A 12,259-nucleotide genomic window follows, 5' to 3' on the forward strand; every position below is an offset into this window, starting at 1 on the left:
AACTGGCTTCTTCTCACTACTAACCCAAAACTAACTCTAACTCTCACAGGTAGTACCCGAATTTCAAATCTATCTGGGAAAACAAACAGCTCCTACTAGCTGTCCCAATAGATCATCCATCCTACATGGGAATACCTGCCCTTGGTAGTGACCTTGTTTAACCGCTTACAGTCGTTACAAAGTCTCAAGGATTCATCCTTCATTTCCCACAACCATACTGGAGCAATCCAGAGTGAGGTACTAGGTCGGACAAAACCCCTTGTCTACCAAGTCTCGCCTCTACTCTACTGCTACCTCTCTCTATGCAGGCGCCATCCTATAGGGAAGGGTAGAAATGGTTCTGCGTCCAGACACCACTCCTATACCAAACTCTAACTCCCTGACAGATGGTAAACCTGACAACTCGCCTGGGAAGACATCTAAGAATTCTCTCGAACAACTGGCACTGAGGCTGGTTCCCCGACCTGACTGCTGAACTCTCAAACAAGAGCTAGGACCCTCTGACAACCCCTCCTACGCACCCTACGAACCTTACAGGCTGACATCAAACCTCTAGGCACCCCTACTGTGTCCCCTCAGAAGAAAATCTTTGACCCATCCTGTCCTCTAAATCTGACTACCTTGTTTCTGCAGACCAAGATAGCACCACGAGTAGAAAAACCAAATCCATCCCTCGATTGACGTCCAGACAATCAAGTCTAGGACCTCAAAGTCGAGTGGAAGGCATCTACTCCCAACTGACACAGAACTGGACCGGCAGACTGACTCTGCCACAGATGGATCACAATTGAGTCTACTGACCCAAAAAGAACACTTTAGCCCAGAAGTTATCAACTCAACCTCTCGACGGCTCCTAGAGCAACTAAAGAAAGAGAAAAACACTAGGGTTCACAAAAACTTACACATCAGAACATTCAAAAGTGAGCATACCTGGCACCACCATGTTCGATGTGTCTGCCTCTTGCTGAGCTTGGGTGAAGATCCGAGCTGGAGCTGACGGACCTTCTCCACGGGAACCTGAAGAATGAGGGACTGACCCTCTTCCTCTGCCTCGATCACTAACCTGAACTATGGCTGGAGCTACTGGCTGAGCTAATCTACCTGAAACTGCTTGCTGGGACAGAGCCAACCTGGGCGCAGTGGGACACTCACGTGCTATGTGTCCTTCCTGTCCACACCTAAAACAAGCTGTCGTTCCAACCCGACAGGCTCCTTTGTGCGGCCTTCCGCACCTCAAGCACCTTGAACTGCCCGAGCCAGAGCTTGAACCACCAAAACCCAAACTAGCCTTCAGATTCTGCCAAAACTTCTTCTGCGACTTCCTGAGACCTCTCTTCCATTTCTTACCTCTCGTGGCAGCTGTACTCAGAGTGGAGGGATCAATCCCTCCTGAACCTGAAATCCTAGAATCCTGAGTCTGAGCATCCTCCTGAGAATCTCCCATACCTTCTTCAGGTACTCTGACTCCCATACTGACATCCCTCCTCTGAAGAACAACACACAAGCATACAATCCATCATTAGCATCATACGGTCCATGTGGAAACACATGAACCTACATCATACATACATAGCATTTATGCACATGCATGAAATCATGGCATATCACATCATCATAGCAAGACAGGACTCAACATCCTATCCTAGTGGACATGATTGTACTCTTGATCTTTCTTATTGTGCTTGCCCTTCTATGACCTCTAAGCCAACCTCTTTCCGATGTGCAAGACACCGTACTCTCGAGGCCCAAAGCTCTGATACCATTCTGTAACAGCCCGGAAACCGATACCCCTCTGTAACGGCCCGAACCGCCACCGGCGCTAGGATCCAGATCGGCTTAAGGCCGCCGGGACCCGTAGCAAGCCAAACATACATACTATTACCTGGTCAAATCCCATACATGATTAAAAACTTTAACATGAAACCTGAAATCTGAACATACACCAAGCTTGATTCGTAAGTTGCAACATAACTGTGAACATAAACTTTCCCATGCTAGAGTCATCATCAAATGCTCTAGCTGGGTCATCATTACATACATCAAGCCTGGTTCTCAACTCAACATAAAAACATTTCATAATCATGCGTCAACAGGGATTAACCAGTCTATAGGGCCAAGCACACTCTAATCCATAAACATTAACTCTACTATCAGCTACATACATTATCTCAAATTACATTACATCATCTTATATTACATGTCCACTTCTAAAACTACTAAACTGCTACAAAACATAAACTATTACATACATAACTTAACTTAGCCTTGACTTTACCCTGCTGCCTCTGAACTCTGACTCAACCTGCAACACTGGGGTTAGGGGAAAGGGATGAGCTAAAAAGCCCAGTGAGTAGAAACAGAGAAAACAGTTCATTAATTACATGCTTTCATGAAATGCGTCATAACACAAGTAAATCACATAACTTGTCCGTCTCGGGGCTCATGCAATATTTATTCCCCACGGACCCTGGTTTCTGAGAGTCTGTCTTTTTGCATGCATCTTTCCTCTCAGAGGATGGACATGACATCAAAAATCCCTCTGTCGGTGCCCGGCTCCCCCATAGGAGCTCACAAAGGCCTGTAACATACATGACATGGTGTCTGATCCACAGAGAGCTCACATGGACTTTCCTACATGTACTTGTCCGGCTCTCAAAGGACTAAGACAAGACTCGTGACAGATATGGGCTATTGAAGTCGCCTCGGTCCACCCTTCCTCTATCAACATCAAATAATGCAATGCGTCATATTCGTGAAACTAGTGCAATCAACCTACTACATATAATCATGATGCATGAACATGCTTTAGGCATTAGATTTTGTGCATAAAAGATTAAGTTTAGTTCTACTCACATCCTGGCAGACGCTGACTGACTCTGCAACTGCTAGCATTACTGGCCTCCTCGGTCCCTCGGGTCCGATCCTACACAGGTGGACTCGAATGAGGTGCCAAACACATTCTAACAACTCATAAACAACTCCCCAAAAACCCCTCTAAACATCACTTAATCATGCATGGAAAACACCCAAGAAACGGCTGGACAGGGCACTTTCGGCGGCACCTTCGGCGGCCGAAAGTCCCTTCCAGAGACGAAACTCGGGTAGGTTCGGCGGCAGGTTCGGCGGCCGAAACCCTAGGACAGAAACGAAAGTCCCTCCTTCGGGGGCACATTCGGCAGCCTAAAGACTGCCTCCCATGCAGGTTCGGCGGCCGAAACTCCTTTCGGCGGCCGAACCTGGTCCCCTCTGGACGACAGGTCCGATTCTGCCAAGCCAAAAAACCAAACTCAACATACCCAAATCCTTACATACTCTCTCCCAACATGCATACTCACTCCCACAAGCATAAAGGAGCATAAACTAACATAAACTCCTCAACACAAACATCACATAACATACACTGGGTATAAAACCCACATAAACCTAAACATGCCATTCTACCCATTCAAAACTCCAATAAACTTACTTAAAACTCATTAAAACATAAAAGGAAGCATAGATCTACACTTACCTCTTGAAGATCGAGGGTTGCGTGATCTCTAACTCGGAGGTATGGAGAATCCAAGCTCCAAAAGCTCCAAGCTCCCAAAACTCCTTTTAAGCTTTAAATCTTCAAACACAAAGGTAGAAATCATGAAAAACTTGAGAGATGGGTAGAGAAAACACGAAAACGACCAAAGGAAGGCATAAACTCACCTGAGCTCGAGAATGGGGAGAAAACTCACCCATTTCCGATCTGAGGGCCTTTTATAGGTGGCCTGGTCGAAGACCTTCGGCAGCCTAACGTGCCCCCTAAACTCATGCATGTTCGGCGGCCGAACTTGACTTTCGGCGGCCGAACCTTGGCTCGTTTAAACAAGACTTTCGGAGGCCAAAGGCGCTCCCGAAGCCTTCCCATGTTCGGCGGCCGAACTCCACTTTCGGCGGCCGAACCTGGCAATTGCCTCCTTGGTCTTTTCCCTTCAAAACTCAATTCTCTTTCCTTTTAAAACCATGAAATCATGTGAAAACATTTTAGAAAACACATTTTACCCCTTCTAGAGAGATCCAACACCTTAGATTCCGCCGGAAGGCAGGAATCCCGATGCCGGATTCTAGCCGGGTATTACATATCCAGTGCTGAGGTCATGTTGTCCTTGCTTTATTTCTATTCGCCCTGCCAATCAGCCCAGTTCAAGATTTTATCCAGTGCCTGGACAAAATTGATCACAGCAATATCGTAACGCCTTGGCAAGATTCTAGGCTTTCTCTTGCTCTAAGCAAGGGAGTGAGCTTTTGAGCATTTTTCAGCCTTGGTTAGCTTCTAGGCATTCTCTAGCCCTAGCGCATTTTTGGGCATTCCCTACCCTTAGCGAGCTTCCGTGCATATTCCAGCCCTGATGAGCTTCCGTATATTTTCTAGCCCTATTGTTCTTTCGGGCATTTTCTAGCTCTGACGAGCTTCCGAGTATTTTCTTGTCCCAATAAGCCCTAATGAGCTTCTGGACATTTTCTAGTCTTGATGAGCTTCTGGTCATTTTCCTCCTTACAGACTTTGCTCTCTCACTTAGCAGTCCGTCCTGCCTTCGTCTGTCACACCCAAACCCAAAACTATAAAGATGGATATGACCAGGAAAACTGACAGAACTTCCCCTAAAATTTATACATATAACCTGCTATAATTTCAAAACATTAAGCATATAAGAGAAAAACTGATAGTTGGACCTGTCAATTCATTAAATATTTACAATCAACAAAATACTATTTCCACTGGGCTGTACAATCTATACATAATCTATCAAAATTACAAAAAGAAAAGACAAAAGACTTAGGATTGGTCCGACCTCCTCTAAACTCTGAGTGGATGATGTGGAAGGAAGGACAAACAAGAATATGAGGACTGCTGAGCAGATCACCAAAAAGGAACTGTAAAGTAAAAGAAATATAAGGGTGAGTACAAACTACTCAGTGAGCGGATAAATAAACAACAAAGGGGAAAAGATAAGTTTAGGTATTTCGGCATAGCTAGACCTCCCAAAAATACCCAAACTCAACAAAAATACTCAATAAGCTGTAAATATTATTTAAATCAACCTATGAAAATCATTAATCCCAAAAATAAATATTAAAACTCATTAATTGGATCTAACTAAAACAGAACCCATTTTTATCCTCAAATCACAAAAATCACTATTAAAAGGTAAAGAAAATAAATTATATCGTAAAAATTGAATAAAAGGAATAAAACTCACCTACCCAAATTTTGGAGCCTCTGGAAGAAATTATTGAATTTTTAAGCAGAATATAGGTTTAATCAGGATCTAGCTGAAGGATCTTAGAAGTTTATGGGTTGAGGGGAGGAGATTTGGATTAAAGAAAAAGAAATTTTTTTTTTTTTTTATAAAACCAGAGCAGAAGCTCTGTTTCGCGGGGGGGGGGGGAGAACTTTGGTTTCGGGACATTCTCGAAACCAGAGCTTAAAAGCTCTTTTTTTTATGGGCCTGGGCTTGGGCCTGATATCGTCAATCATAAAAAAGTCTCGTTCGCCTACAATGGGCCTTCTTCCTTCGCAAAAAATTTTGGATTTCCAAGAGTGATTGTAAGAGCAGTGTCAAATGCCTTGGAAACTTCTTGTGAAACGGGATTGACACCCGGTTGGTCGGCCTAGCGTATACCCGCCTTGTAGCCTGGCATCAAATGTATTAGAAACATTTTGTGAAACGGGACTAATACCTAATTGGTCTACCTGGCGTATACCCACCTTGTGGCCTAGTATCAAATGTCTTAGAAACTTCTTGGAACTAACACCCGGTTGGTAGGTCCGGCATATACCCGCCTTATGGTCTGGCATCAAATGTCTTAGAAACTTCTTGGGATTATTACCCAATTGGTCAGCCTGGCGTATACTCGCCTTGTGATATGGCATTAAATGCTTTAGAAATTTCTTGGACTAACACCCAGTTTGTGGACTGGCGAATTGTGGCCTTGCAGAATCTACCTTATGGTCTTATTTAGCGGGACTAACACCCAGATTGTGGCCTAGCGGAATCCACCTTGTGGCCTTTAACGAATGCTCTTTAATCTTTTTAAAGAAGGCAACCCCAACATTCCTTGTCTCTGAAGAACACAACACATGAAAAAATATGTCGCTAACTTTCATTGATAAATTTTCTCAATATTCCAAGAGTGTGAAATGACTCAGCTATCTAACTTGGCTAACTTATAGGACCATGGATGAATAACCTTCGAGATTCTAAATGACCATTTTCAGTTTTTGCCTAACTTACCAGACCTAACACCACTGCCTGTTACGTCTATTCTTTCAAGAACTAAGTCCTCCACATTAAAAGCACGTAACTTGACTCTATTGTTGAATATTCTGGATATTTTACTCCTGTAAACTGCCACTCTGACTTCCTTTCTTTAGGACTTCCTGAAATATTTTGCTCCTGTAAACTACCACTCTGACTTCTTTTCTTTAGGACTTCCTGAAATCTTAGGGTGCTTGCATGCGCTTGACATCGATGACACTTTTGGACAAGCTCTTTTGTGTCTTGCATTATCATTGGTTAGTAGTATCATTGTCAGAATGCTTTTTGGGCGATCGTCCGAACTCCTTCGTAATTTTCACAATTACTTTTATGAATGTCTTTAAGGTTTCTCGGCCCTCATCTTCTATTACGCATTAAGCTATGGTTGAGTTGAAGATCTCCTATACAACCGATCATTAATTAGTATATATTTAGAGAATTTTTTTATTACCTGTTTAGCCGACCATTCATTGGCCGGCAGATCATCTTGTGTCAAAAACTTATATACGGGTGTCATCCACGATTCTCCTTCCTCTGCCGCCGCCGTTTTGGCCAGAAATCAGCCTCTTCGTTATCGCCTCTAGTCATTTAGTGAAGTTCGCAGTTGCTCTCATTAGTAGTAACTTTAGTAGCAGCTCGTGAATCACCGGCTATTTCGAGAGAGAGAAGAGAAAGATTTCTTTTTAAGAGAAAGAGGTTAAGAAAGCAGTTTTTAATCCAAATGAATAGAGAGAGTTCAGTAGAATTCCCAACAATCAAAACCAAATGATGCGACCGAAATGAAATTGTGTTGTGATTGTTCAATTCTACAAGAAAATATAACATAAGATAGTTGGCGCCTACGGCAGTCACTCCGACGTTTAAGTCAGTAAACTAGAGAATAGGGCAAATGTAAGGAGAACTCAAAAGTAGTTGTGTAAGAATTGCGTACTTTGATATATGTCATCACTAGTTTTTATACTATAAGAAAAAGAAATAAATTATAGAATTTTCTGAAAATCCGACAAATCTTTCTCTACATTGGTGAAACCACATATGAATTTGTTAAATTCTTATAATGTGACCTTATTTTATGATAATCTTATCTTATGAACAGTTCATGATTTACCTCCAACGATTATTTTGTAATATCACTTTCATGATTTACCTTGTACGATTGTTTTGTAATATCACTTTTCATTCAATTTTAAATTATAAGTAATTTTTATTAATTTATTAATATATTCCATCTTAATATAAATAAAAATATTAATTTTGATAATAATTTAACTATAAATTAATATAAACAGAGAATATGTTGAAAAAATAATATAAATTAATCTATTAATTAAACTATATTAACTCTATTTTTATAATTCATGTTAAACAACTATTGAATTTTTGTAATACCATTCTATTTGTTGCTTTCTTTTTGCCAGATAAAGAGTTTGCTTCTGAATTCTGTGTCTTTAATATGTAAGAAAGAAAGAATCTTTATCATTGTGTACGAGAGTTCACTTTCAACTTTCCTCACATCACATGGCTGTCTTGTACCAAGTGTTCCACACTTGAGCTTACCCAAATCACATTTTAATGAGTTCTATAACAATTAATTTAAATATTTATATCAAAATTTAATTAAAATATTTACAATGAATATATAAATTTAGATGTAAATATTTTGGATCGGGCTATATATTATATTTCAAGCAATGAATCTTTACATAACTTTGGAAAAGAAAAAAAAAATTCAGGTAGTAAAACCCAAATTAAAAATCTTCATTTTGTTAGTAAGATAACATTACATGCTTTCTGTAGCTTGGTGTGTAGGAAGCAGTTGATAAGATCTTAACCTACAAAGACCCTACCAGCAATTAAGGATTCAGTATATAAGAACGTGACTCTCCCCCAAAAGTATCCAGAATCAAGATTCATGCTAATGATCCACTAAACTCAAACTTATCTTCGGGAAAAACTTGTTTAAACTGAATTTACGATGGACTTTTAATATAAAATAATACTGAAATTAACATAAAATGTCATGCATTTAAACCATCAGTGTATATCAATGCAGTCTAGCTAAAAATTGCCCCTTATCTTCACTATGAGAATCTCATTTTTGGTTAACAGCACTGTAACAAGCTTTGCTGAGACCAGTTGAAAGCGATTTGCTCAGTAACCAGCAAGCACCGATTGAATTGAATCCATCAAGCAGGTCAATGAGAAAAAAGAGGGCTCTGTCTGTGAGGACCATAAACAAATTAACTTCTGCCACCAGCCTGCTCTCCTTTCCCCATTTGGCATTCATGAAACAACCACCCTCCATAATTACCTCTCCTCTATCCTCTCTGATTTTTCAAGCCTCAATCCACCATCTCCACTAAAATTTTCTCTCCATTGCTGTTCTATAGCTCTTCTTTCTTGACCAATAATGCCTGGAAACACTGTAAAATTGCTGTGTTTCATCTTAGCAAGCTATCTAGTATTCAATGTTGTCCTCTCCTCAGGGAATCCGTTCACCAGAAAGACTTACATTATTCAGATGGATAAGCATGCAAAGCCGGAATCCTTCTCCGATCACCTTGAATGGTACTCCTCGCTGGTAAAATCAGTGTTGTCTCCCGAAAACGAAACCAATGCAGACCATCAAGAGAGAATAATTTATAGCTATCAGACTGCTTTTCATGGGGTTGCTGCCAAGTTAAGTGAAGAAGAAGCTGAGAGGCTAGAGGAAGCAGATGATGTAGTGGCTATATTCCCAGAGACTGTCTATCAACTACACACCACTAGAAGCCCCATGTTCCTCGGGTTAGAACCTGAAGTAAGCACAAGTGTCTGGTCTCAAAAAATTGCAGATCACGATGTTATAGTAGGAGTGCTAGACACAGGGATATGGCCAGAAAGTGAAAGCTTCAATGACAAAGGCATGAGTCCAGTGCCTGCTCACTGGAAAGGTACTTGTGAGACAGGCCGAGCTTTTGAAAAACATCATTGCAATAGAAAAATTGTCGGTGCAAGAGTTTTTTACAGGGGATATGAAGCCACTACCGGAAAAATCAATGAGCAAAATGAGTATAAATCCCCAAGAGATCAAGATGGTCATGGAACTCACACAGCAGCCACTGTTGCTGGCTCTCCTGTACATGGAGCAAATCTGTTGGGCTACGCTTATGGAACAGCAAGAGGAATGGCACCTGGTGCAAGAATTGCGGCTTACAAGGTCTGCTGGGCTGGAGGGTGTTTTAGCTCAGATATTCTGTCTGCAGTTGATAGGGCAGTGGCTGATGGAGTGAATGTTCTCTCAATATCTTTGGGTGGTGGCGTTTCATCTTACTATCGGGATAGCTTGTCCATAGCAGCTTTTGGAGCGATGGAGATGGGAATTTTTGTTTCTTGCTCGGCTGGAAATGGGGGACCTGGCCCTGCCAGCCTCACAAATGTATCACCATGGATTACCACAGTTGGCGCCAGCACCATGGACAGAGATTTTCCCGCCATCGTCAACCTGGGAGCAGGAAGAACTGTAACCGGAGTTTCACTCTATAAAGGCCGGAGGAATCTTTTGGCAAACAAGCATTATTCTCTTGTTTATATGGGTACCAACTCTAGTAGCCCTGATCCAAGTTCTCTGTGCTTAGAAGGAACTTTGAATCCTCATATTGTTGCTGGAAAGATTGTGATATGTGACCGTGGTATTAGTCCAAGAGTACAAAAGGGCCAGGTGGCGAAAGATGCAGGAGCAGTAGGCATGATTCTATCAAATACAGCAGCAAATGGAGAAGAACTTGTTGCAGATTGTCACCTACTTCCAGCAGTAGCGGTGGGGGAAAGAGAAGGGAAATTGATCAAACATTATGCTTTAACAAGTAGGAATGCTACTGCAACTCTAGCTTTTCTTGGTACGAAAGTAGGAATTAAGCCTTCTCCAGTGGTTGCGGCGTTTTCATCCAGAGGACCAAACTTCTTGAGCCTTGAGATTCTGAAGCCTGATGTTGTTGCCCCAGGCGTGAACATAATTGCTGCTTGGACTGGTGATACAGGTCCATCAAGTTTGCCGACAGATCCTCGCAGAGTGAGGTTTAACATTCTGTCAGGAACTTCCATGTCGTGCCCGCATGTAAGCGGAATTGCAGCACTGCTCAAGGCTAGGCACCCAGAATGGAGTCCAGCAGCAATTAAATCAGCTCTGATGACAACAGCTTATGTTCATGATAATACCCTGAAGCCACTACAAGATGCCTCCGTGGATGCTCCTTCCAGCCCATATGATCATGGAGCAGGACACATAAATCCATTGAAAGCTCTAGACCCAGGTCTGATTTATGATATTGAAGCCCAAGACTACTTTGAATTTCTATGCACGCAGGGGCTTTCACCAATGCAGCTGAAAGTTTTTGGCAAGCATGCAAACAGAACGTGCCAAAAATCTCTCAGAAGTCCAGGGGACTTGAATTATCCAGCTATTTCAGTAGTGTTCCCAGACAATACATCCATTTCTTCTTTAACCCTTCACAGAACGGTTACCAATGTTGGTCCTCCAGTTTCATCATACCATGCAGCAGAATCTAAATTCAAAGGTGCAACAGTTAAAGTTGAACCAAGAACCCTGAAGTTCACCGGCAAAAACCAGAAACTATCTTACAAGATTACCTTCACCACAAAATCTCGGCAAATAATGCCCGAGTTTGGAAGCTTAGTATGGAAGGATGGAGTTCACAAAGTGAGAAGCCCAATTACTATCACATGGTTGACCCCAATATAGATCTGCCGCTTGATTCAACATGGTTCGAGAATAAGTATCCAGGGTGTTTTATGAAGAGCCAAGATGGCTCACTCATTTTTATTACTACATCTACATGCAATGCTGTTTTTCCTTCTCTCTTTCTTTCAATGGTATGTCTTGAATTCTCCAGATTAGCGTACGGACACACTTCATTTAGAATCAGTCCTGGATATTAATGAACATTTAGAGCACTATCAGCATCATCCTCGAACACATAATTTGCTACTTTAATAATAAGTTGATGCTATCCATCTGGTTTTTTTTCTTGGTGGATAGGAATTTAGAGGTGGGAGAAGGGAATGAAACCCGGTAATCATATATTTCTAAAGATGGCTTGCGTCCATCCGTTTAAGAACTTAGATTATTCAGATTTAATCACCTTTGTTGTTATTATTATTATTATCATTACACTGAATTTATAGACCTGATGCTGAGGGTTGTTCTTCAGTTATACAAACCATCCCACCAAATAACAGTAATCATTTTCAAGCATCCGTACGAAGACAGGCTAAAAATGATATATTCAGAATTGTATTCATTCTCTAACAACATTTTGTAAAAATTTTATTTTGTTTTAAAATGAAAAACAATTGAAATTTTTTATTTCAAATAAATAAGAGAATTGTTAAAAAAAATCAATTGAATTGAATTTTTGCAAAATTTTTAATTTCAAAAGGGAGATAGTGTATATTAACTAAATGTTTAGTTGGATTGAGTTGATTTTTAGTAGAAAAATATTATTTAATTTGTTTTAAAATTAAGTTTCTTTTAAAGTAAATAGAATCAAATTCTTTTGTTTTAAACCAAAGAAATGAAAAAAAAAAAGAGGTGAATTCTTAAAAAAAATTTATTCAAAATAGGGAGATAAAATTAGAAGATTAACCAATGCAACTTATAATCATACTAGTTTTTATGATCAAACGAAGCAGTTTTCTGTCTCTTTAAACAAATGTCTTTTGTCTCTAAATTCCACCACTCACCTTTCTTCCATTTAATCAAGTCGAGCTTCCATTTCTCCACAACAAAGCTTCGTGGCCAGTGACGATGACGAAGAAGTCCAACCCAACAAAACAATCAAACCAAGATGAGAGCCCAACTTCAGTGTGGCAATGATGATTAGGCCCATCATAGGGAGTTAAGAGACCCACTGCGCTTACTCTTTTCTTGACTAGACCATGGGCTCGATGACCAAGCCCTGTTAATACCC

The 12,259-nt window shown here is 40.8% G+C and overlaps 1 protein-coding gene across 1 annotated transcript; it reads left to right on the forward strand.

The window, feature by feature from the left end:
* The first annotated feature begins 8,442 nt into the window (after nucleotides 1-8,442).
* Nucleotides 8,443-11,181, forward strand: LOC110616712 (subtilisin-like protease SBT1.3). Its single transcript, XM_021759183.2, has one exon. The coding sequence runs from the start codon at nucleotides 8,701-8,703 to the stop codon at nucleotides 11,029-11,031; it is 2,331 nt and encodes a 776-aa protein (XP_021614875.1). The 5' UTR covers nucleotides 8,443-8,700; the 3' UTR covers nucleotides 11,032-11,181.
* The last annotated feature ends 1,078 nt before the right edge of the window (nucleotides 11,182-12,259 follow it).

The sequence above is a fragment of the Manihot esculenta genome, chromosome 6 (assembly GCF_001659605.2).
Source record: "Manihot esculenta cultivar AM560-2 chromosome 6, M.esculenta_v8, whole genome shotgun sequence".
NCBI lineage: Eukaryota > Viridiplantae > Streptophyta > Magnoliopsida > Malpighiales > Euphorbiaceae > Manihot > Manihot esculenta.